Source organism: Talpa occidentalis, unplaced genomic scaffold, assembly GCF_014898055.3.
Source record: "Talpa occidentalis isolate TD23 unplaced genomic scaffold, MPIMG_talOcc4v2.1 talOcc4.7, whole genome shotgun sequence".
Taxonomy (NCBI): domain Eukaryota; kingdom Metazoa; phylum Chordata; class Mammalia; order Eulipotyphla; family Talpidae; genus Talpa; species Talpa occidentalis.
This window is the reverse complement of record NW_023605083.1, coordinates 100,014,131-100,040,362: the sequence shown is the minus strand read 5'-3', so window position 1 is coordinate 100,040,362 and position 26,232 is coordinate 100,014,131. Positions and strand designations below refer to the sequence as shown.

Here is a 26,232-nt window from a genome sequence, read left to right as displayed (position 1 = left end):
GCTGGTGACTTCTCACCATTCCTTGGGTCATGAGCCAGCTGTCTATGGGCTCCAGGTCAGAGTCCCGACCTCTACCTCTCTTCTGGGCCGAGGACAGAAAAGTCCCAGAAAGAAAAGTCACAGCGAGACCCATGACAGAGAAGGCAGTAGTACATATCATGGAAGCAGAAAGGCAACTATTCAGAGTTGACTCTCCTATAAGGAAACGTGACCCAATGCCCCCCACCCAGGCCCCTTCCAGCATGTCCCCCTTACCTGCCTGAGAAGAGAAGAGAAGTTTAGTAACCAAGAATCCCAACAGGATAACATTGCTTATACCAACCAGCCCCACACACTTGGAAAACCACATGAGGTCACAGGTTGATCAGCGCTGCTTCTCCCTATTAGGGCTCTCAGGGCGAGAGACTATCAACTTTTCAAAGAACCATCTTTTACCCACCATTTTTACTTTTTTTTACTTACTTCTGCTTCCCAGTTACCTGTGTGTTCTCTTCCTAAGCTCTTGACTGGAATGCAAATTTAGGAATATTGCTATACAAGTATTCAAAGTTAAGAATACCAATCTGTGGGCCTCCCTTGTGGCTCGGGGGTTAAGTCTCAGCACTATCAAGTTATTGGCAGCCACTGTAGCATGAGTTCGATCCCCAGCCAGGAAGCTACCCACATGGTACAGCAAACCTCTCCTGATTCTCCTGCTGCTCCCCTCAGCAGTGTATTTCAGTAGATCCATCTGTTCTGCTCCCCACTCTGTCTCTGGCGAATCCTCTCATTCCCCGCACCTCTGGCCTACATGCCAGTTCTTGTATGCATAAATAAATAAATCTTTTTTTTTTTTTTTTAAAGAATACCAATCTTGTTATACTGCAGAGATTGGCTTCTTATTTTCTTCTTTGGCCCAATTTTGATTTCCAGGTCAGGGAGACTTAGGATATGGAACAATGTAACCTGAAGTGCTGGCCTGAAGATGCATGTAAGTCTGTGCACACAGATACATACATAAACATACACAGACAGACACACAGAGAAACACATACAGACACACCACACGTACACACACACACACACACACACACACACACACCCCTGCTGTGTTCCCCCAGTGGGGGCCCCATTGGACAGCAAACACAAAAAGCTATCTGCCTACCACCACATGGAAAATATGCTGGAGTCATCAAGACCTTTGAAAACAGGAGAAGGGCCAAGCCACACACCCAAAGGGTGAAGGGCAGGAAGCCAGCCACATCTCCTGGGCTTGGACCCAGGCCTGGGCATTGATAAGAGCAGAGGTGAAGCAGGACACGCCCAGCATAGACAGGGGCAGTCCCTGGGGGCAGGGTGGACAGCAAAGGCGGTCAGCTGGTTGCAGCCCAGTCTCTCAGTCAGGCCCAGGGAGGCCATTGTGGGCCAAGAGGGGATGTCCTCATCAGGTGTCCCTAATACCTTCCCTCAGAGGCCATCCTAAATGATAGGGGAAACAGGATCATGGCCACTACTTTGATTTGGGGAGACTCTGTCTCAGGGGTGGGGCACTGCCCACCCTTCTGGGGAAAGGCAAGGGTGCTGAGAGCCCAAGGTAGCTGGGTCAGCTCTTCTGTGCCCCCTGGTGGCCTATGTGGAGGGCTGCGGAGTCCTCATATCAAGTTGGCTGAAGCAAATGAAGAGTCCCTTCCAAGGAGAGGAATCCTTCCCATGAGCGTTCCCTCGGAAACCAGGCTATAGCACTCCCCCGCCAGTGCCCACTTGGACAGGGGCTCCAGGTGGCTAAGAAGTGGCATTCAAGAAGGAATCGTAGTGACAGATGGGCACTGCCCCTTTCTGGCCCAGCTGGGGGACCCTGAAAGGAGTTCTAGCTGTTTTGGTGTCTGCTGCCCCAACAGCCCTTATCCTCCCTGCCCCTACAAACAGACTTTCTTTCACACACTGCCACATGCTGTTTAGGCAAAAAGGGAAACAATCTTGTTAGAGGCATCAAGACACCAATCCTTTCCCCTGCAGTGATCTGAAATCTTACAGAATCCATAGCTACAGTTCAGTGCTCCAATCAGCACCACACTCACCTCAAAGTACCCCCACCTTTAATTAATTTAGTTCTGCTTCTTCCAGACATGGAGCTTCCCAGAACATCCTCTTAGTCACCACCTACTGCTCCTCCCATCCTTCTAACCCCAGCTCCCCAAACAAATACAGCCCATCAACTACCTGCTAATGGGGTTGGAACTGCCTTGCTGGGCCAGTTGCAAAGAAGCAACAGAGATGCAGCTCAGATGGACATTTTCCTTCTTTGCAAGAGTCAGTATTTTGTCAGAGCACTACCCAGCCCAGGGCACTGTAACCTTTGAGGAGAGACCCTACATGGCCATGCAGGGAGTGGACACTTGCTGCTATCTGCTCTCTGGGTGCCCTAGACACAATCCACCAATCTGGGTCTGCTTTGGATACAGTGTCATTGGAAAGCTGATCTGGGTCGTCACCCCCTATTGGGATGAGGACTCAGTGAGGTGACAGAACTATCATCCCGATCTGCCCTCTATGCAAGCCAGCTTCTGTTTAATTGTCCAGCCATTTTTGCCAAACAACCCATTTTTTCCCTTCAGAGGACTCAAGGTAGAAAAACAGGGTTAAACACCTACCACTTCGGAGTTCTGTTTTCGACTGTCTAGTGCAGAAGCCAGTCCACCGACTGCCTGAGGATCCTCATAGGTCACTCTGGAAATGAAGCAGCATAGGGAGAGTTAGCTCGCCCGGCAGGCACAGGACGAGGGCAGTGACCTGTAATCACTTTCTATACATAGCACCTTCTCCCAGATACTAGGAACCATGTTTCCCGCAGACTTGGCATCTGGGTAGAGGCGAAGGACTCACATAGCCTGTCAGACAGCAGCTGAAGTGAGGAGACCCAGGTTCTAGCATTGGTTCAGCCTCTCATTTCCTCTGAGGCCTCAGGCACCATGGCCCTCCCCGACCCTCTTTAGTGACATTACTGAGGTCTCTCTAAGCTCAGTGATGAGATATCAAGAGCCCAAAAACTGCTGGAGGGAGGGACTATAGATAAAGGCAAAGTAATATTAATTCTTATTTTAAAACCTGCAGCCTTCATGGCATTTGCCAAGAAGGTAGTCTCACGTCTGGGATCAGGATCTGGCACTGATTACAGGGGTTACCTTCCTCTGTGCTCTCAGGTCTCCTGCCACATCTGTTTTAAAGGCAATTTCTGCTGGTGAAGGGTGCAAGGGCCTTCACTTTGTGGTCAATTTGTTCAATCTTGAGCACGGGACTCTGAAGTTAGAGGCATCCTGGTGCTGCGTCCCTGTGGGACGAGGGGGAAGTGTTCCTGGCTTGCTTTTAGACTGAACATGCTCAAATCATGTTCTGGCACCAACCTGAGAGGCACGGGCTTGTCTATGCTGGGATCAACTCCCCTAGCTCCATGTGGCTCATCTGGGCCAAAGCTGCTGTCAGGGAAGGCTCTGTCCCCACCCCTGGGCAAGAAAGAAAATCCTACTAGAAACCAATTTCAGTCCCTGCTTGGCTATATCCTCCTAACCCCAGCCCCTCCCACACAAGAGGTGGTTTTTGCAGCAGCAGTGGCAGCACCAGGGGAGCAAAGAGAACAGCAAAGCATCTTTTGTGACTGACAGGAGAAATCAAACAACAATCAACCCCAAGGTGGTGGTTGGTGGGGGGACAGGACTGGCGTTCATTCAACATCTGTATCCACTGCCAAGTCCTCACAGCCATATTTTAAAGTTCTTGGCAGTCCTGGACCTGGCAAATAAAAGGCTTCTTTGTGTTGGCTTGTGACCAGGCCTGGATCAATTCTCCCCCAATATCTTCCCAGAGCCACTGCAAGGGTCCCCACATACGTCTTGCGTTGCTCGGCCAAGGAGTTCCCTCTCGTCTGAGCAAACATGTCAAAGCCGTCACGGGAATTACACTGCTGGAGTGAACTGAGGGTGCCACTGACACTGTCTGTCCCCAGGTCTGTGGCAACAAAACAAACAAGGAAAGGATGAAACAGAATGTGGACTGTGGACTTAAATGTCCCCAAAGTTAGGATGCCAGCTAGGGTGGTTAGTTTTAGGGGGAGGGTTCAGGGAGACACAGGAATTTCCTTAGCATTCCCCGCTCACCACACGTAGGATGAGCCAGACGAGGGAGAGAACAGTCACTGACCCCCAAGCTATTCAAGGTGGGGAAAGATTCATTATGAATGGAAGGGAGCTCGCCAGCACTGAGAAGACAAGGACAGGGTCCGTGCCCTGTAGATTTCTCATAATGCCCTTATCAGTGTGCTCCTCATGAACTCAATTACAACGTTGAAGGATGCAGTCACCTATTTATTTGACAAACATTTCATAGGCATCCACCACATTCAGAGATAGATCTTTAGCGGAGCAAATTGAATCTGACATGGTCCTTGGCCTCAAGGAAGGCAGAGTAGATGGGAGTCAGGCAACAGCAATACTGAACTTGAGATACCAGGAAAGACTTGAAACTGACACAGGTGTGCATCCTTACAGCTGAGTGGGCTATGTTGCAGAAAGAAGGGTTAAAAGGCAGGGACAAAGGCATAGGGCCTGGAAGATCAGGGTGTAGAAGTGAACAGTACTCATGGACAGAGATTAATAGAGAAGGCTGGAAAGACAGGTGGGAGGCGGCAGGTGATGAGCCAATATGCCAGGTGAAAGAGTTGATGGAAAAATACTGGATCTTTTTGAAGATGGAGATAGAATTCAATTTGAATTTTAGGTATTAAATCTGGTGGTCGTATGCTGGATGGACTGAAGGCAGAGAAATCAGTTCTAAGAGAAACAGTGGCTACAGATACATGAAATATTAGAAGCTAGAATTAGCAACTGACAAGCCACTAAATAAAGTTCAATTCGACTGAAATGAAATGAAGGTATAAAGATAAATATTAAGAAAAAAAGAAACCGGAAAAGCAGGGAATAAATTTTGAGAGGGCTTATTAATTAGTTTAGTACTATAAGTGCATCTATTATAAATTGGTATCATCCATTGTATATGTAGCATCTAGAGTCATATACACCCTCTTAAACAATGAACTATGACAATACAGTGAGCTTTTTATTTTAGGTTTCAGACAATGGAGCACTTTAGGTAGATGATAATTCAAGGATAATAAAACGCCAAAGTCACCACTTTCTATTTCCAAGCCTGTGGCAGACATCACCAATCAATCAACAAATCATCTTCTAAATCCTAATATAGCTTCAGTATCCTTCCTAGACCTGTGTCCCAAAGCATCCAATGAGCTGAAACCTGCTGGTCAGTTGATACTGAAAAAGGAATATTCCAGATAAAATACAGCAGTGACCTTTCTTAAAAAAGCAAACAACTCTTAGTTTCTTAAAACTTCTCCCACCCCTGCTTTTCTACCACTTTAAAGTTTCCTAAACTTTAAGTTTAGGGAAAGAAGTTATGAAGTGAAGCTGGTACAATTGGCCAGGACTCAGAAAAACTCTCCAATAAAGAAAAAGAAAAGAGCCTTCAGTCCAGATTCATACCCAGGAAGTGACCTGCAAAGGAGGCCCTTTACACCCCTGCGAGACACTCACCCAAGCCTGCAAGCTGGGAGGAGAGGGAAGATGGGGGTGCCGTGTTCCCCACCATTGGGCTCACCACCGCTGGAGACCCCGGCCCCAGGTCTATTAAGTTGTCTTCCGTTACTTCATTCAGTACCTGTCAGAGCATGAGATAGTGGTGAGCCCCAGGGTGCTTGTGTCAGGCTTCGAGGTAAAATGAGCAGGTGCCATTCGGGGTTCCAGAGGAAAGACATCACCACTGAGCCAGTGCAGGAGCAAGGTGGTTTCCCTCACCCCACATTTGGGGGTTTTAGTGTGCCTCCCCGCAGTGGCCTCCCCACACCCCAATTTAAAGGAGGCAGGGTTGAATCAGTGACCATTCTGGGGGCTGTAACTTGGGGTTTCCTTGTCATCCTCCCTTTAGGGATGTCCTTGCTAGCTCTGCCTCAGTATCCCACTAACCAGAGCTTGCTCTTCAATTACCCAAGTATCTTAAGCCCAGTTAGAAAAACTGGAGGCGAGGTCAAAGTGAAGCAGTTTCCTAGCCTCTACAGAGGAAAGAATTCTGTAAGAATACTTACTCCATTACTGGCATTTTGAACTGATCGGCCCGACCTGTATCGTTCGAACCTGAAAGGGGAAGGGAGAGAATAGTAAGGAGAGAGACAGATGTCCATGACGCGACTCCAAGATGTTCACTCGTCCTGGGAAGAGTTCCCATGGACTGAGGATCTTGGGGGGACAGTAGAAACTGAGGCCCTGGGAAAGGAGATCAACCAGGCCCACCTGGGGGCCAGAAGTGAAACGCCACATACACAACTTTGCCGCATCTTCCTCTAGGTGGGGCTCTCCCAGAGGAGGATCAGCCTGCAGAGAGGGAGGAGAATACTGGCTGGCACATGCAGGAGTCCATTATGAGCAGCCCCAGTCATCCACCCCCACCCCCCCACGCACACACACCAGGTCCAAGAGTGCTCCTCTTGTGCCTGGTGGGGAGGCTGGGTCAACCACTACTGTTTCTAACGTCTATCTACAAAGCCAGGCCAGAACTGCAGCCCCTCCCTATTTCAGAGCTGTGCTGGGGGTAATTAGCTGTTGATTTGTTAACACGACCCAGGCTCCAATTGCTGGAGGGAAGTGGGTGGGACTTGCACAGGGCAGGTATTGGCCCCTGCTGTGGTGCAAAGGCTCTCCAGAGGCTGCTGGAAGAGCACAGGCAGGTCCCCACCAGTGAGGAGCTGCCAGTCAGGCTACTCTCCCAGTCAGTTGGGAGCAGATGGATTGAAGATGAATGAGACTTGGCGTGGAGCAACAGCATTCTCACACCAGGTGGGGAACAGAAGAGCTACTGTGAGGTATGCACAGGGTCTGCCATGGTATTTAAGAGCCCCAAAGAGCCAAGGCCAAAGAGGTAGCTAACAGACTTTCCCCAGCTGAAGCGTGGAGAAACCAGGCTTTACAGAGATGCACGGCTCCACACTGGTCTCCCCACTGCTGGGTTAGTTCCTGGAGAGCAGGGATCATCAGCAGGGCAACCAGATAGATTTATGTTAACTATGGTTTTAAGAAAGACCTTTGGGAGGGCCTCCCCGGTGGCGCAGCGGTTGAGTGCTGGGTTGCGAAGCTGCCCGCAGCCTCTGCAGCGCAGGCTCGATCCCCGGCTGCTCACCAGCCACTGGAGGAGGGTCCCACATGGCGTGCAGACCTCTCCTGCCGCCCGCTGCTCCCCTCAGCGGTGTGCTTCGGTCCTTCTGCCTGTTCTGCTCCCCACTCTGGCTCTGGTGAATTCTCTCACCCTCCCGCGCTTCTGACTGTACCCAGTGCATGTATAAACAAAATAAATAAATAAATAAATAAAACCATGCCTCTATTTAAAAAAAAAAAAAAAGACCTGTGGGGTTGTTTATTGTTTTTTCAAAGTCTCGTGTGGTCTGTAAGAATAGGAATATTAACCTGAAAAGTTTCTAACCCTGGAGTACTTTTCCCACACTCTTTGGAGGGGCAATATTCTTATCAAAGGTACTCTGACCAGAATGGAACTTCAGGGCTGCTGATCCACGCTTTGTCTCCGAATTTGTTGTAACACAGGGCCTGGCAGACTCTGGTGAAAATGCCCACATTGTTTCCCGGAATCCTACTCTAGAAGGAACTTAGATGAGTTCAGCAGGTTAAAAGCCAAGCTCATTTAAAGCGGAAAATCTGGAGTTACATGGTAAAATCAAGGGTCTCCGGCTGGGAGCCGAGGCACCTCAGACCTGCTCCTGTTCTCCAACTGACAAGGGAGGGGTGCTGGGGGGAAACCTGGGTATACCGTATTGGGTATACAGTAAGAATACCCATATTCTTACTGCAGATGTCTCTTTATCCATCAGAAGGATATAGGACCACCCATCCCCCTTTGCCACAACTGAAGCTGAAACAAAACCCAGAGCTGTGCCAATCACAGCAAAATTTCCTCAAAGCCCCCCAGATGCAAGCAGCTGTCACAACGACCCTACCTGATGCCAGATTACGGTGTCACGAGCCAGCACAGGGGCCAGGCCCCAAGTTTCCAGGGAAAAGGCTGGCCTGGTCAACGTATTTTCTGGAGCCAACACTGGGTGATTCAGGAAAGCTCAAGGCACACTCCTCAGAGTGATGCCAGAGGAGCCCTGCTGCCATCGCAACTCCTATTGAAAACTGTGTCTGAATAAGACATTTGCACTTTTTTCCCTGGGGAAGGCTTTGGAAAAGGAAAGGAATTTGCAAATTTGTTACCTCAAACCCAAAAATGATTTGGCTGTGGAAGGAACTGAAATGAGTGTGTGTGCGTTTCCCTGAGCGCTGCACGCCAGCACTTACACCACGCCTGCTTCTCCTGAGCTCTCTAGACACGCTGACATTTGCAAAGGGAGGGAAAAATCTTTTTTCTCTTTTTTAAAGATGGCAAAGAGGAAATCTTTTTTCCTTAGTAGAGTTCTCCCCCCTTTAATCCTTTTCAAATTCAAAGGCTCTTCAAAGGAGCAGGTGCAAAAACTCCAGAGCCCCCCCAGCCCCCCAGTGCTCCCCCTCCTGGGACTGGGGGGAGTGGGGGAAGGGCGAGCAGCCTGAGGCTTACAAAGGGCAGAGTCTAATCTGCACGTCAACTTCCTGCTGCTTGGTTCCCAGGAGAACAAGAGGCATTTTCTCCTGTCATCTGGGAACAAATTAGCATCTCTGATGAGTATTTTCCAACTCTAATAACTCTCTCTCTCTCCCCTTTGTTTATGAAAGAAACCCCTCTGTTATGGCAACAGTCTTTTCAAGGGGGAGAAAACCCACAGCCCCACCTCTCATATCTGAGGAAGACATTGTTGAGGTCGTCGTTGACGTGAAGCAGCTCCTCGGTGACCTCCTCGTTGGACACACGGGAGATGAGCTCCACGATGCGCTGCTGCATGGCCCGGCAGGTCCTGTTCAGCTCCTAGGGAACACACACACCTCTGGCTTAGCCTGCTGGGAACGCTTTTGTCACATGCCACTTCCGTTGGAAAAATGTGTACTGAGTCTTAAAAGTCACAAAAGGAGCACATGTGCGTTGTCGCTAGAGCCAGACGTGTGTTGGGTGCCAAGTGGTAGGCCCCTCTCCCCTTGCCCCTTCTCCAGCCCAGAGAAAACAAGTGCTTTTTCAACAGGCAAATGTCCATCCCTTATACTGTTGTGTGTACTTATGTACATGTTTGTACAGAGCGTTTTTAAAATGTAATATGATTTTGGGCCTTCCCTGGTGGTGTAAGGGTTTAAGTCTCAGCACTATGAAACTATCCACAGCCACTGCAGCACGAGTTTGATCCCCGGCCAGAGAGCTACCCACATGGCACAGCAGACCTCTCCTGTCTCGCCCACTGCTCCCCTCAGCAGTGTATTTCAGGCAATCTGCCTGTTCTGCTCCCCACTCTGTCTCTGGTGAATCCTCTCACCTCCCCCACACACCTCTGCCCTGTACCCCAGTTCTTGTATGCATAAATAAATAAATCTTAAAAAAAAAAAAAAACATGATTCTTTGCAGCTTGCTTTTTCTCTTCAACAAAATTTTCCAGTCGCCTTGCTCCCACTTTGCATGACTGCCTCATCCTAAGCAGCTCACGGTTCTTCTACTGCTGGCCATTTAGGTTGTGGGCTCTTTCTCTGGTTAACCTAAATAACGCAGCAGTGGAGAATGGTGTGTATATACAGACACATTTATGCATTCATGCCAGCACTTCCATAGGACAAGCTCTCAGGAGTGGAATTTCTGAGTGAAGGGATATATATTTAGAACACTGGTTGTTTATAATAAAAGAATCCTCCAAAAAGGTGGTATCTGTCTTATATTTGTGGCAACAGTATGAGGGTATTTTTATGATGGCAAGAGGTACATTTCAGTGGCAGGCCTTGCACCTTACCAGGTCTCAGAAGCTCAGCAAGCTCCCACAAGGATTCCCAGTTGGCCAAAGATGACTCTCATGAATCCTCAGCCACCACAGCAGCCCTCTCTACCCTTGTTAGCAATGACCCCTGAAGACCAGCCCTTCTTACTTCCTGGTCTGGCCTCCACGGGCCTTCTCTGATCCAGCGGCAGCCTGAGTGATGCTCTTATAGAAACGTGCTTGTGCAGCCACCCAAATACCCACCAGGGCTCCTTGCCACCTTGTATGCCAGAGGGAGGTATTTGAGAGAATCAATGAATGAAGGCAAGTTGCATTACTTCCATCTACACTCACCCCAGGATATCCAAATCGCATGCCCTTGCACACACATGCACATGCATTCCCTCCTTCACTGCTAAAGGCTGAGTTTCTCAGCCTTGATCCTGCAGGAAAGAGGAAGGCAGGGACCTCAACAGACCTGTCCATCTCAGAGGAAGTCGAGTCAGCCAGACACCAGGCCTAGACACTGCTTCTGCTGCCACTCCTCGCAAGGCTGCTCAACCCGCAGAAGCTCCTTCCCCGAGCATGGGGGGAGCTGAGGAAAGAAGCCCAGTCCATGTGGACCAGCCCAGAATCACTCCAGCACAACTGCATTTATCCAGACAGAAGGGCCTAGATGTAGGCAGCTAGGCACAAAACAGTCTGGTGTTCACCTTTAGGAAAAAAGCTTTGTTGAACATCTCTGGCTTGCAGGGCCATCTATCCAGTTATGGAAACATTGCCCTTGATCACAGTTCTACCATCTTGCTAGCACTTGCAGTCAGAATGGTGCCCTCATTCTCTTTCAGTCAATGAGGACAGCAAGTCCCATGTGTGGACCTCCCTATTTTCACTATGAACACAGATTTCCTAAGACTCTAGAGGTTCTGGAGAATGCAGGATCATCCCTAGAAGTAGAGGGCTTTGAGCAAACCACTGGATATTCAAAACCCCTCTCTCCCTACCCACAAACTAGTGCCACAGGTGCCAGCTGCTCCTGGGCACCAGTGCAGATGATATCAGCCAGGCCTGGTACATTCTCACAGCCACCGCAGAGGATGTGGAGGATGCAGCGGGATGGGCTCACATTTAGGTGGGGGCTGATAGGGGGAAGGATGGGGACCTTGACTCTAAAGAATTCTGCACCTCTGGTCCCTCCAAACCTTGGCTCCCTGTCACTGTTCTCACTCAGTTATGCACTTAAGTCCAGACTTCTTCCCAGCACTCTTCACAGGGAAAATGGAGAATCCATGTTCATTCAGAACTAATATTCCCTATTTAGGATATATCCCAGGCCCTAATGAACCAGCAGTAAGCATTTATATACAGACACGTGTGCAAATTAATAACAAGAGGTGAATACCAAAAATTAACTTCAGAAGCCACTAATGTTCAGTAAAGAGTAAAACACCATAAAATGCCCGCTCTCTTCCACTGTAAATGGCTCATGTGCCCAGGCCCACCAGGAGACGGGCACTCGACTGCTTGGTCAGTGATGGCCACACAACCACCACCATGGGTGCCACAGACACTCACAAGTCAAGTCCAGTGGCCAGAGAGACAATCATAGTACACAAGAAAGTCTGAATAGAGAATAAAGGATGCTCATGAGCAATGGTAAAAGGAAGTCAGGCCCTCAATATTAAGAAATACACAAAAATAAAAAAGCCAAACTGATGAAAAAAGCAATCATATTAGATCATGCCCATGGAGGATTCCACCAGCCAGGACTGAAGTGAACAATGTAAGTAATCAAAGTATTTATAACACATCATCAGAACACAGCAAGCACCTAATTTGAGATAACAAGGGAGCATGAATTTAGGTTAACTGTAAAAGACCAGCCACCTACTCCTCCCCCAAAAAAGGTGCTTGGCAAACACTTAGGCAACAGATCTTGCCTAGTGCTTTAAAAGAACCGCAGGAGGAGGCCTGATCAAAGAGTGTAGGAATGGGAAAGCCAGACCCAGGGGACAGGAGGTTGGGTGGCAGGGCAAAGGAAAGAGCTGCAGCATCTGCCTTCTACAGTCTCCCATGGACCCTTCCGGGGCCACTGTGTATTAGCCCCTCATCCTTCTCAAGTGCAACGTGCTGGCTGCAGATGAGACCAGCGGTCTTAGGTGTCTACAAAAAATCTCTGATGAGCAAAAGGACCTTGGGTACCAGTCATGGACTCACTCCCTCCAGCAAAGGCAGCCGGGCAGGAAAGTGTGGCCCCATTTGGTGTTTGCAGCTAAGCAGCAAGCCCTGGAGCCCTGGGATGGGAGGGGAAAGGGAAGGCGTCACTCACGTCCCACCCAAACTGCAGGTCAATGACAAAATGCAGGATCTGTATGTCAGAGGAGTATGGCAGCATATAATGTGACACAGGTCTAAGGTCAGCTCTCCAGAAGCATGTGGCGTCACTCCCTAGAGCCTGTGGATCTTTTCCAAACACTTTTCAGACTGTTTAAAATAGCAGATGATTTCAGACACTGCTCAGGAGCCCCTATGAGTCAGCCTTCTGCCTCGCTAGCCTCCTCCCTTGCTACCAAACAAATTCCTACTTGTCCTCCAAGGTCCCAGGATGTTTCCCCACCCTAATAGTTCATGATGAAAATTTTCAAGCACAAAGCAAAGTTGAAGGAATTTTACAGTAGACACCATATAACCAGTACCTTGATTCTACCATTAACACTTTAATGTGCCAGCTTTACCAAATGTCTACCCAATTCTCCATCTTCCTACAAACTCCGAATTTTTGGTGAGGGAACTGCCACCAGCCTCCCTCAAGATGAGGGATGATGATGATGCTTGTCATCAGCTATCCCAGCAGAGCCTCCAGCTTGGACTACCTCTAAGAAGTGAAGACCAGCTCCAACCCAGGATCAAAGGCAGAAGCCCCAGGACAAAGTTCAAGCTTCAAGGATGATCCACCAAAGTCAAAGGAAACCAGACCCCTCATGATTGCAAGGAATCTGAAAAACATGGTTCCAGAGCACTGGAACCACCAGGCCAAGGAGGGCAGGGTTGGCTTAGGTCTCCCCACAGAGCCCAGCCCCTGTGGGTGCTGGAAACCAAGTGCAGGTAGCAAGCAGTTCATGTAAAGATCAGCCCTCCAGGGCCCCAGCACCTTCTGGGCCTATCCCTCCCTGGGGAAGTGGTGAAGCTCTCCACTGAGGGGCCCCTGAAGCACCCTGCCTATTTCAGCAGCTCACCTTTGCTTTCATCTAGCTCAAACACCAACCTTCTCTGTAGAACTTTATTTGTGGAGGAAAGGTTCTACTACTTTACAAAAAAATGTTTGGAAAGTGCTAGATGATTTGAGGCCTCTGCTAGCTCTAACATCATGACCTCAGCTTGGAGGGAGAATGAGACCCAAAGGCACAGGACACAGAACTCTCAAGGACTATAGCAGCAGAAACAGCCGCTTTGGCCTTGCCTCTGCTGCCTCTCTCTGTACTGTCTTCAGCTGGGGTGGCTGAGCCAGGCCTGACCCCACAGGCAGAACCTCATGGCTCCCACCCTGGACAGACAGGCCAACCCTGGGACTTCCGAATCAGGGATCTCAAGGGGTCTTGACAGAAAGCTTTACTACCTCCTCAAGTCAACCTTTTAAATGACTGTCTTAAAAAAAAATAGGAAAAATAAAGAAAAGAAAGCAAAAGAGAGAGGGGGATAATTAAGATTTTTGCCACCACAAATGTCAGCTGGCCACCCACATGGCCTCTGTAGGCCGTCCATAGCCAGAGCCACCTCAGGCTCAGCTGGGTGACCTTCCTCCACCTCCCCCACCTCCAAACCACCCAGACAGAGAGAGACTCACTCTGTCCTAACATACTGAGAGCCTCCAGCTTGCCCAGGTGGTCCTTCCCACTGTGCAGCAGCTGGGCTAGGAATTTCCTGAACACCGAAGATTTCAGTATTGGCCTCCTCCTATGTCTGATTCTCAACAGAGGGAAGAACAGCTGGCCACAGTTCTTCGTGCAAAAGCCCTCCATCTATCAGAACATCTTATTAAAATATCCTCTCTTTTCTAATTAATCCCAACGCCTTTATCTTTTCTTCAAGAGACATTCTCATCTCCACCTCGCAAAACAATCTTTTAATCATCTTTCTGGGCTTCCTCTCAACCCTCTCCAAGTTCTAAGGAGCATGGAATAAGGTCCTGAAAACCTGCTCTCTATAGCTACAAAGGAGAGGGGAGGGAGAAGAAATTCTTTGTTGAAGAGAAAGGAGGAATCATGAAACTAAACACGTAGAATAGACTATTTTTCTCTAGAGAAAGTGGTCCTGGCTATCCTGTTTTTTGTTGAAATGAGATGCAAGAAGCAAGAGGGATATACCGTCTGCTACTTGAAAAAGCACATGGAGGGGGCTTCTTTTATTATCTGATGGACGACCATGTAGGCATACCCATTTGGCATCACTGCATTAATTAAAAGTTACTATTAACTGAAGGCAAAGCTCAAGAGGCTAATTTGAGAGAGACAGAGATGATAGCATCAGGATCTTTAAAGACACTAAAAAGTTGGTTTCACTGCAGGAGCTCAGGACGCAAGCTTTAACACACAAAGGGGCAGAGTCTCCAATTACAAGTCTGGACCCAAGTGCCCATGCACAGGATGGGGAAGTCATGGATTTGCAGCCTCATGAGAAAGAGATGGAGAATTTTCAGTTGATGGAAGCTCTCGGTTTCATATCTGCCTCCTGCTGAGAGCTGCCTGGTCACCTACAGGGGGGCTGTCAACAGCCACATGTTGACCAGGTAGATACTGGGCTGTGGAGGGGCTTATGGCAATCTTAAAATATCTCAGGACCTACCATGTGAAAGAGGACTTTGTTTTGTTCTGTTGTTAAAGAAGACAGACCAGGGAGCAGTTACGGGAGGCTGACTTCAGCTCTGTGTGTGGGAGGGTGTGCCAATAATAATCCCAGAAGCTCCACCTTCAGGGTGACTTGCCAGTAACTGGCACTGTGCTGGGTCCTTGAGATAGATGACTCCCAGTCTTTCCAAGGTGAGAGTGACGACGCCAGCCTGAAGGGTACGTGACCTGCCGAGTGTCACCCAGCTTGTCAGCTGTCAGACTAGATGTGATCCAGTGATTCCTAAACCCTTGCTCTTTCTGCTGTGCTGCCTCCCAAAGTCTGAGCAAGCCGTGTGTTTGGAACAAAAGTGCTTCCGCAGCTGACACGAACAGCCTGTCATTGAAGATGTTAAGAAAAACGAGGCAAGCACCAGGCCAGCTGCCGGAGAGGGGATGAGAACACAGGTGTGGAGCTGGACGAGCTGTCTAGATCTCTCCCAACTTAGAGTGAGAAGGTTGCCACACACTGAGAAGAGTTGCTGTTCCCTCTGGGAGTCCTGCTTCACTTTCCCCGGGGGCTCCAGCTAAGCTGACAGCACAGCATGGTGGAGGGGCTCAGCCTCCACTCACCCACCCAATGGTCCTCAGACAAATGGCTCTCTCTGGCCAAGATTCCCTGCTGTTCTGAAGGACTGGGGTAAGGCTACACCTGAAAGTGCTTTGGACACACAGGAAGCCATCGGGACATAACCTGCCCATAATTATGGGCGGCTACACTGGTGCATCCTGGGGCTGACACCTCCCATTTCCTCCCCCCACCCCCACTATTTCCCCACCTCCTATCCAGCAATTTTCATGCAGGCGGGGGCAGCTTCTGTTGGCGTGAACATTTTGGGTGGGTGACAAATGTGTTTATTTCCATGGCCCTGGCCAGCACTGTGAGCTCTGGACAGCTTCTAAACTGAGCAATCTGGCTGCCCTCCAGCTCAACAGAGGGGTCCTCAGGGCACATTCTGACCCTATCAATTTCCAAACACATGGTGGCATTTTCCCAAGTGGAAGGCTCACCATCCGATGTGGCCCCAACCCTTGGGAGACCCTGTCCGGCTGACTTCCAAGCGCTGGGGGAAGAAGTGGGGACGGGAGGGGGATGATGTCAGGAATGACAGAAGAGGGAGGCCAGCAGCCAGGAGAGTTGTGTCTGTTCACACAGAGCTGCCCGACTACTGAACCTCCCGTGCTGAAAGGACAGCCTCCCACTGGCACCCAGAGCAGCTCTTTCTCTGTTTGATTTATAAGATAGCAGTGAGAGCTGGTAGGCTTGGAGTTGGAACAAAACAGAGGGAAGGAAAACGTCATGGGAAGCAACCTATTTTTGAAAACTGTGAGCTGACGCCAGGAGATTAGGTTCTGTTTGTCTTGGCTGATGGGCTTGTTTAAAACACACACAGACACATGCACACACACGCACACACACACACGCATGCACACACAGGGTATTCGTACTGTCTGGATCTGCTCTGGCTGTCTGGAAGCATGTTGGCTTTGTTCAGCCCACCCCCTGCTGCCGGGAGCTCAGTTCTGTCCACCACAAATCCCCTGTCAGCAGGAATCCTGATGCTGACACAGCACAAAGCTAGCAAGAGGCCCTCTCAGTTTCTGGACTAATCTCAGATTCCTGTGCGTTGGGTAATGCCTGGAAGAACCCCCTGCAGGCTGGGGATGGAGGCCAATAACACATTAGTGGGACGCTGGGCCCCACAGAGTGCGGCACATGGACAGCTGGGCCTGCTAAAATGAGGCAAGCCTGGTTTACTGCAGGTGGCAGGAGTGAGGACTGAGAACTGAGGAGGGGCCACTCGGGGGTCCTCACTCAGCTGGCCAAGGACACTCACCTCAGCCTCAAGAGCAGCCTGCTGTCCTGATTTCCTGCCTGCCTCCTGCATTAGGCTGTGAGCTCCTCAGGGCAGGAGCCATGGCTCTGGCATCTCTGTGCTTTGTTCTGTGTTAGGCTTGGAGCAGGCCTCCACCCGCCCTCATCCCAGGGAACTGACAGCTTCTGTGGAGGAAGGGGGCACCACAAGCAGCGGCTTGGTATCAGGCCCAGCCACTGAGGCTGTGTGCACTCCTGAAGGACTCATTAGAGTCCTCACTCATTAGATCTGAGCCTTCACAGACAGCAAGTGTGTGCCAACAGCAGGGTGGGAGGTGTGGCACTCAGGGGGCCAAGACAGACGACTCTGAGTGCCCAGACAAAAATAGCAGCAGAGCACGTCTAAGGCACTCACCCAGTTTGCCAAGCCAGTCTGGCTCCTGACCTGTTTACTCAAGCATCTCACCTCCTGCTGAAAAGATCTGGCGCTTGTAATTTCCAACATCCTTTCTCCACCCCTCCCAAAGGTCATTACTTCTAAGGACAGTGCTGCTGCCATTTCTATAAATGCAAGTTGTCTGAGATCAGGGTGGTCAGATCTGGCCTAGCTCTGGACCAGGCTGTCCTGGGAAACAGGCTTGAGACAGGATCTGACTCTAGTTTGAGGGCAGCCTTGTATGGGGGGGTGGGGGCTTTTCTGCCATGGCCTCAGGTACCAGGAGCAGAGGAGGCCAGCTGGCAACAGACCTTAGGAATCATAATATGGGCAACCCCCAGTCCAGGTATTCTTAGTGTTTGGGAAAAGAAAACGAACTTCAAACATCATCTCCGTCTCAGGAATGTCTCTGGGGTAAGGTGTGACCTAAAGGGCTCCTACCTTCAGGGGAAGGTGGAAAAGGTCCTGTTACAAACATTTATGATAGAACGCTGAGAGAACAAAGCAACACGTAATATCAAACACATAATACGATCTCAACTATTGAAATAGAAAAGAGTGAAAGAAAATATATCAAAACAGTGACAGTGGTTATGTGGGATTAAAGAAAATTATTTTCTTCTTTTCAATGGGCATGTATGCAACAGTTGGAGTTTCATAATGAGGGAAAAAGTGTTTTTAAGGAAAATAACAGCAAGCTTAGTACCAGCCACTGCTCATTCCTGGGAAGTGTGAGGGTGAGCTGGGCTAACATGGGCGCAGTCCCTTGCAACAGCAGTCTCCCCAAGCCCCATCTCTGCCTCCATATGTTGAATGCTTCATCCCTCACCCACAGCTTCCATGAGATGTGGTCCTCCTCACCTGTAGCAACTCCAGATCAGATGAATCTTCTTGCCCGGGGACCATTTCTGTTAACATCTCCGACATAACTTTTGTGTTTCCTCGAACAACATCCAGTTCACTCCGCAGCCTGGCAATCTGTTGGGGCCAGGGGAAGAGAGCGGGAAGGAGAGGTCAGTCAACCTGTACTTGGCTGGACAGTCCCATTCATTATGACATCCAGGTTACACCTCTGGTGGGTGTGGTAGAAGAAGCAGTCTTCTCTGACGAGGATCTGCCTGGGAGGGTGATAGCAGCTCTGAGAGAGTATGGAATGGGGGAGTGAGGCCACCCGAGGGCCCTGGTTATCAAGTTTGTCACTGGGGACTCTGCCCATGATACTGAGGCACACCGTATATAGAGAGAGAGCTCACGGGGTTTGGTGAGAATGGAGCTGATTTGCAGCCTCAACTGTCCCACTGTGGGATGTTGAGTAGAAAATTAACCTCTCAGGCCCTGGCTTCTTTCAAGTGAATGATCCCCAAGGTTCCTTCAGGATAGGCTCCTCACTGAGGAACCTCAACTCTTGCCTCTGGGAACTCTGGTCTTCTGAGAGGCTGAATGGCATTAACTGCACTTTTCTGGTGTGGCAAGAATGAAGGGGAGGGACCGAGAGAAAGACACAGGGGAGCCCCCCTCCCCACCCAGCTTCCTATCAAGGGATAACACGACCCTTGAAAACTACCCAACTTGCCCATTCAACATAGCTCCCCAAGGCCCGGACCTGGGCTGAGGCCTGACCCTCTCTCCTGCAGCAGGGACACTATAAATTTCCCCGTGGTCTCCAACCCAGCACATGCGCTCTCTAAGTCCCCTCAAGATGTCTATGGGGGCCACAGGACATTCTTTGCCCACAGAGAGGCATAAATAAGAATCTGCATAGAAATGCCTACTTGTCCCCTACAGAAAGGAGGATTACTCAGTCATGGGAGACCAACACGCTGGACGGAAGCCAAGAAATTCAGAGATACTTGAACGAGTGCTGGGAGATGCCCAAGAACACAGGCCCCCACAGCAGCAGCACTGACCAGTGGGTAGCAAGAATGAAGGAGATGGACCAAGAGAAGACACAGAGGAGCCCATCCCCCACCCAGCTTCCTACCAAGGGAAGGAGCCTCAGCTTCCTCATCCAGGGAAAGATGATGATAATACCACATCTCACAGGGCCACCGTGAATAACTGACATGAAAATCCTCATACAGTTCTGGCATGCAAGACCCAATACTGATTAGATCCTTTTCTGCTAGAACGTCCAGAGGGCTGGATTTTGCCATGACTCTTAACTGCACTGTGACCAAGCTCAACACCTCTGTTCAATGACACCTTTTCTAACTCTCCCCTGCCCTCCCCTGAGGTGGACCCCAGAGTTCCCAACCCCTACCCCTCCAGGTCCCTCCCGGTCCTATGCCAATCCTAGCAGTAGGGACTCTACCAGGTTGAGGCATGTACCCTCAGCACAGAGATAGGGACAGGAGGCCTCAACAACTGCTCATTGGATGGGGAGATGAAGAGATAAGTGGACAAATGTTTAATCAGGATGACAGGTGGGGTCTGTGGATGGGCTCTTTTTGCCTCTGGCTCTGCCTGGTAGATAGCCCAGGGAACCTCCTCCCAGATCTTCAGAGCAAGTTTCTGGTCTGGGATATCCAGGGATGTGACAATTAGAGATCATGTGGTCTCTGAAGTCCTGGGGTCCTCTAGGCCAGGCTGTCTCCACCTCTCCTAGGGGTAATACCTGTGCCCTCTGGCCCACTCTAGACCCTCCTCTCCACTGTTCTGGAGCGAGGTTGCTTCCTGTGCTCCCACGGCACTGACTGGGAGTCAGTAGAGGATCTCAATGGCCATCCAGCTTCCAAGATGTCTGTCTTGCTTCTGAGCAAAATGGGGGCACATTTCCGCCCTGAGGCATAGGAACCTAGAGCAAGACCTTCTTCCCCGGGTTCCCCTTTTGAGGCTAGGTCCTGGACATTGTGGGTAACAAGGGAGGGCAAAGTTCAATGAACCCAGGCCCACAGTTAATGTAAACCCTGAGCTTCAGTTGCAGGTTTCAACTTTCTCCCCTCAGCAGTGCCCACAGGACTTGGAGGATTATTCTAGGCCCACTCCAGCTGCCCTGTAAGCCAAAACCACCCTGTGGAATCAAAGGAAGGAATACTGCTGCATTCTATGGATCAGAAAACTGAGGCTAAATGACCTGACCAAAGCCTTGTGGTAAGTAGTCAAAGGGAACTCAAGGGTAGGCCTGACTACCAGTTCTGCTCCTCCTGCTCATGCCATGCTTCCTTGTTGGGAGTCTGCTTCCTCCTCAGAGCAGTAAGAGAACAAAAATGTGCATGGCCTGGCACAAAATGCCCATTAATTGGACCTAGTTGTTTGGCACCTCTGTTCAAATGAGGAGTCATTGAAATGACATTGTCACAAAGATTAAATAAGGATTTTAAAAATACAAACCTTGGATAGATTTTTTTTTTTCAAGAGTGACTGATTCTCAAATTTTAATGGAATTTTATAGATTCATCTATTAAATCATTCTACAACACAACCTACAAAAATCCAGTTTAGGGTTAAAATGGCATTAGTTTCTAGGAAATACCTCAGGGGAGGCTGGTAGATTTTGGGATAAAGGCAGAAAGGCCTCCCTGATCCTAGCCTCTGCCTCCATGGGCACCATGCGGACTGAGGCCCTGGCCTCTGATGACTGATACTTCTTTGAGGATAAATCTAAACCTGTCTGTGTAACACAGAAGGCTGTTCACAACTCACCGTGTTTCTGGCCTCACAGTCTGCCATGATTTCCTCCCTCCCAGACTGTGTACCTAGAGCTATCCTCCCAAACATCCACCTGCTCTCCCTGAGGGTGTGCAGGTCCCTCTGGGCCTCTGTTTCACACCTCACCTGATAAGGTTCCACTCCAGCCCTGAGCCCCGCAGAATGTCAGTTCACCAGCTGCCTCCCTGGTGGGGCTCAGCTTGGGGTTCACAGAGCAGTCAGGTCCTACTCCTGCCAGTGTGACCACGCATCCTGTCTTTGCACCTGTCTTCCCTCCTGGACTGTCAGGCGTCAATAGAGGGGGGCTGGGCCTTCCATCTCTGTGTTGCCGACACCTAGTCCTGGTCCTGGTAGGCCTGTCTGAATCCCCTGGAAGGGGAATGAGTACAGGTGGCTGGCCTGGAAGTATACAAGTACCTGTTCTGAATTGGCCGTGATGGGTCCAGTCACACTCAGAGCTGGGGCCTGCGGAGCAGAGTAAGGCGCAGGAGGAGGCGAGGAATAGGAGCTGGCACTCGTCCTCTGCTGCGACTGGGACCTGGGCATGGTTGAGGCTGGATCCACTTCAGGGACGCTCTGGCACGGCAACAACAAAGTCATCTGTTCACTTGGGCTGCCAGTGTGGCTGGGCCTGGCACCTACCCCACCCGGGCAGCAATTCCCGCCATAGCCACCTGCAGACAGGCGGGGGCCGAGATCTGCTGCTGACCTTCAAGGCTTGAGGCTCAAAGCAGCTCTCCGCCCCTCTGCACCTCACAGACAACCAAAGTGACTCAGAAAGGCAGCACAAGAGTGCCGATTGTGGGTCCCACTATTTGGATCACCTCAGGATCTGAATGGAGGGGGCTGCTCTTAAGTTTTGCTGACCATGAATACTTAGTAGATAGCAGATTACATTTGGCCTTTACAGGGAGACTAATATAAATAGTAATTATGCAATTTACCAAATGTTCTTTGTAATTATAGGAACAATGACATTGTTCTGTGTCATTATTAGAAGAAGAAAACAGGTTATGTTTATTCCACAAGGCACAGTGAGTGGTTGGGAGGGATCATAATGAGAATGATGCTTTGGAAAGAAACTCCTTGTGCTTTCCCTTTGCGAATCTCAGGTCATCTCTTATATTCAACTGTGTTCCCACAAGAGATCTGCACAGGCCTGCAGATCTGGCCCTCTCTGGCCCCCATTTCAGTGATGGGTAGCTGGGACCAGTAAGGCAGAGTGTGCTAGAATGAGGTTCCTCTTCTAGACCCTGGAGTTTTCTGGCTCTCCCTGGGTCAGGGGTTGATGACCAGCCAGTAGGGGTACTAGCTTCCATGAGAGAGGATGAATGGTGTCACCTGCAAGCTTTTAATTGTGAAGCACAGGGCTGCCCTACATTACAGAGCTTCAGTGGGAGGCTCCTAAATGGGCCTTCCCTGTGCTTTGAATCCCAAGGCTGACAGAACTCAAGCATTGAACGCTGATAGCTCAAAATAAATTTCTGATCCATTTTTATACAGTTCAAAAAATGGAAAGCTGCTCTTTGCCCCATGATAGTTGACACTGTCAGCCCCGCCACCCTGCCAACAATGAGGTGCTCTGGTGCTCTCAAAGGGAGATGCCGGCATCCCCACACCAGATTCCCTGGGGCCTCTGAAAAGCAGGTGCTAATGACCCTCCTAGGATGGCTCCACCCAAGCAGCTACTTCCATAAAAACGTCTGAACTGATCCCTCTATTATATTCTTCCCCAGTCAGTCTGAAAACTGGGGGAGACACTGCTGCCACTTAATCACCAGTCAACCAGCTGTCTCACTCCCGTACTTCCCTTGTTATTAAAAAGAAATGCCCTCAAGCTTTAAGAAAGCGTGATGACAAGCTGAATAATTCAAATGGAGCAGCAGAAGGGTGGTGGCAGTGGCTTGCCCATTCCGCAGTAGGTCTTTCTAGAAAATGCCAGCTGGAAGCTTACCCGCTGTGGTGTGTGTATGGGAGACAGAGCGTCCAAGTCTGCCATGGGAAACTCGACCCCTTTCCTCTTCAGCTCCTCGTATATGTGCACAACACCAGTAAGGTCAGGGCTGCTTCGAAAGGCATCAGCCCACGCCTGGGAGGAGAAACGAAGGCTGTTAGGGAGGGCTGTCACGGTGCCTGAAACTCCAAAGCCGCCCAGGGGCCTCTGGCAGAGGCTAAGCTCTCTCCTCCACTCGAGCACAAATCATGCTGCCAAACCTACTCCCTTCCTCTCCTACAGCAGAGCTGCCACAGTGCAGCTGGCGAAATCTTGGTTTTCAATGGTGCTGTTGTGCGTGAAGAAAAACACAAAACTTAATTCGGCATGTAGTATTTCCTTGGAGAAGAGACAGAGAAATAACACCTAAGCACCGTGGCGCATCCTAAAATGCAGGCATTTCCCTAATGGCAAGGAAATCGCGATTCCTGGGGATGTTGAGCTGAAGGGCATGAAGAGGCTGCCTCATCACTGCGCACGGAGGCTCCGATGGGACAGGAGCACTGAGGGTCTGTCCACGGTCATCTTTACACTTTGCTCTGCACAGCACTCGCCAGTGAAGGCAGGAACCGTAGGCAAATTGAGCAGAAAGGAAAGGAGAAATTGATGTGTGATGGGAAATAAAGGCTAACGCTAGGTTTCCTCAGTAGATCAGAGAATGCTACAGCTGAGAATGCCCAGCCCAGCCATCATCTGACAGGTGAGAAGGCTGAGGCTGGAGGGCGAGCCCCATGCTGCCCACACGGTCAACGGACACAAGCCCTCATCAAAAAATCTACTTGTTCCCTTAAATGAAAATACGACATAGAGAGGAAAGAAAAAGTATCTCAACAGACTACTACTTATCATTGGTTGATGAAACCTTTAAGATTTTTAAAAATCACATTCTGTTGTTTGGAAGTTAACAGAAAATATTAAAAAAGAAGTCTATCCGAAAGGCTGCCCAGAGTGAGGCCCAGTTCTTTGGGGCTGTCCTGTCATCATACGTACCCAGAAGAGGAGGCAGAGCGTCTTGCACCCACGGTTCTGCTGCCAATTCTGCTGTTGTCACAAACTGTAACTGCCTCCCTGGCTCCAGCAATGTGTTCCAACCAATCCCGAGGCAGCACAGAAACTCTATCTCTAACCAACAGACTCATTTGAAGTTAAAAGGTCAGTTTCTAAAAAGCCTTTTTTATTACAACCGATGCAGCTCGCTTACTACAAACACTGTCAGCCTGGCTTTCCTTGGTCCACTTATTTAATTTGCATACTCAGGGATTTAATGCCTATATCAGGACAACCCCTCTTGGCTAACACTTCCTTTAGCATTCTGAGGGAGGTTGGGGGGTGGGGGGGGGAAGGTGCCTGCAGAGGCCTGTCTGGAACTCACCAGCTGGAGAGCAGCATGGAAGACCTGTTCCCCACCCTCACCCCATGGAGTCCCCCAGAACCCTGTTCTCCACCAGCTGCTTTGGCTGCTACTGCTTGATTCAAAATTCAGCTGAGCCCTGTGACTCCAGCTTCAGAATGCAATAGCATTTTAATTTAGGATCTAAGCTTTAGAGGCTAAGATCAGTGTCACATCCTGCTGTGGGAGGCTGGGGAGAAAAAAGCATGGCTGTTCTTCCTGGCACCGTTTCCTGCCTCCATTTTTACAGGAGGACAAACAGCTCCAGGGACCCCTTTTAATTTATCTTGCTCTCCATTCCAGTAAAATCTGAGGGAAGAAGAATGAAGATCAAAGAATTATCACTGTTTCACATACACTGGCCCAAGTTGGGCCAATCAGATTCTCTTTCCAAGAGCTTAGCCTTGGGCCTGTCCTCTATAAATGTGAGTCCTGGGAAACAGCCATGTTGTCCCCCATGACCCAGGAACAGAGAGCCTGTGTGCTTGGACAGGTATAGCTGGTATGCTGAGGGGTGCAGACATACAGCCGAAAATTTGGAAAGTCTTCCTGCTCCTTCCTCAGGCCGTCACACCCCAAATCCTGCCCTGTCATGACAAACTTTCCTCTTTGCCTAGGCAAGCTGGAGTTGGCATCTGTTATTTGCAACCAAGCAGTCTTGATTAGTCCATTCCCTTCCCAGCTGCCACTATTTCAACCTCTGTGTGGGATCCTGTGCAGTTTGGGTGAGGCAGCTACTAACAGGCCATATGCCCATGGCAGCGTTCTCTACTGAACAAGATTCTGATGCCAACATGGAAATGGGTGGGGCACATTTCTGTGGCAATACAGAAGTGGGAGAAATCCAGAGCTGCTCTATGCCTCCAGCAACTTCCTGGCACAATACGTAAATACCTGTGCTTCTGTCTTCCCTACAAGTTTGCACACCTTTTGAAGGAAGGCACATACTAAGTGTCACTCTTGCACAGAGAAGGTGGTCAGTCAACATTTGTCTAGTTAGATTGAATTCAGTTCTAATGGTTACTAAAGTGTCCCTCTCGTCCCAGTTCAGAGAACAGAGGAAGATGGGCACTTAGGCTGTCAGCAGACTAAGTGACAATGATAAAGCAGGAGCCCCCTCCAGAAAGCTGATCCAGCTGAGAATGGAGAATCCACTCTAGGGGAGATGTGGCAAACCTCAGGAGGTCTGGTTCACTCTGGGTCCCGAAGCGGAAGCCCAGGAGTCACAGAGGTGATGTGGGGAGGCAGCCCCATCAGAAAGCAAAGTGATGTGGCAGTGCTGGCACCCTCTGAGGGTCCCTGTCACAGGAGCTGGCAGGTTAATTACCAAGCGGCCATCTCACCGTTCTCTATGTAATTGTCCATTTTCCTGTCTATTCCTACAGTGTAAGGAGGATAAAAGATCTAGGGGCAGGTCTAATGAGAGAGAGATACAAATCTGATTTTATCTCCTTTGGTCCTTTGGACTGTAAACCCCAGAATAAAACCTTATATAAACATGAGCCACATTCCATTTGTTTCTGCTTCCCTTAAGTTTTGACAAAGTTTCAAATCATCAAATTTCAGATCAATAAACGACTACTGGTTTAAACTATAAGCTCTGTGTTTCAGACAAAAGGAGTCTTCTGTCATGTTCTGCCTATGCCCCAGACATGTTGATGACAGCATCCCCAGGAGCTGCCCATCCATACAGAATCTGACCAAAGGCCCAGCCCCCAGGTCTCTGACACCTTCCAAGAACACAACACCTCAGGTTCCTCCTGCCTCCACACCCACCCCACCCCATACAGCTCACTTTCTTGAGTGGAAAGAAAAACCTTCAGTGGAAAGAGAGTATTTTTAGACTCCATTGCTAATTTACAGGCTGAGGTGGTGTTGGAGGGGGAAGGTTGCTAAAGGGGGGGCCAGGAGGTAGGTCAGGCATGATCATGGGGAGATTACTCTACTAGGATGCTATTTCTGTTCCTGCAAACAATTTCAAGGGAAAGGTTGAGGGGTGACAGAGGCAGGCATCTCCTTCTCGTCTTCGCAAATGGGACTAGCACAAGTACACAGAGAGGAACACAGTCAAAAGGCCAGCAAGGAACCACGTAAAAATGTAGGGCAAAAAGCTAAGAGTTGTGGGAAGTCCAGAGGCTGGGATGAGAGCGCTG

General features: G+C 49.7%; 1 protein-coding gene across 12 annotated transcripts in view; it reads right to left on the bottom strand.

Moving 5' to 3' along the window:
• Positions 1-26,232, bottom strand: part of TOM1L2 (target of myb1 like 2 membrane trafficking protein) — a 109,030-nt gene that overhangs the window by 13,458 nt on the left and 69,340 nt on the right. For 6 of the 12 annotated variants that reach the window (XM_037493957.2, XM_037493959.2, XM_054689464.1 and 3 more), the window contains exons 5-12: positions 22,651-22,785; positions 21,114-21,272; positions 17,910-18,026; positions 8,855-8,988; positions 6,128-6,176; positions 5,580-5,703; positions 3,864-3,981; positions 2,631-2,706 (exon numbers count right to left, since the gene is read on the bottom strand). In XM_037493957.2, the coding sequence (XP_037349854.1) occupies positions 2,631-2,706; positions 3,864-3,981; positions 5,580-5,703; positions 6,128-6,176; positions 8,855-8,988; positions 17,910-18,026; positions 21,114-21,272; positions 22,651-22,785 (912 nt within the window). Of the gene's footprint in view, positions 1-16; positions 83-2,630; positions 2,707-3,863; positions 3,982-5,579; positions 5,704-6,127; positions 6,177-8,854; positions 8,989-17,909; positions 18,027-21,113; positions 21,273-22,650; positions 22,786-26,232 lie in introns of all 12 variants that reach the window. The other 6 variants (XM_037493956.2, XM_037493958.2, XM_037493963.2 and 3 more) reach the window with 2 other exon arrangements.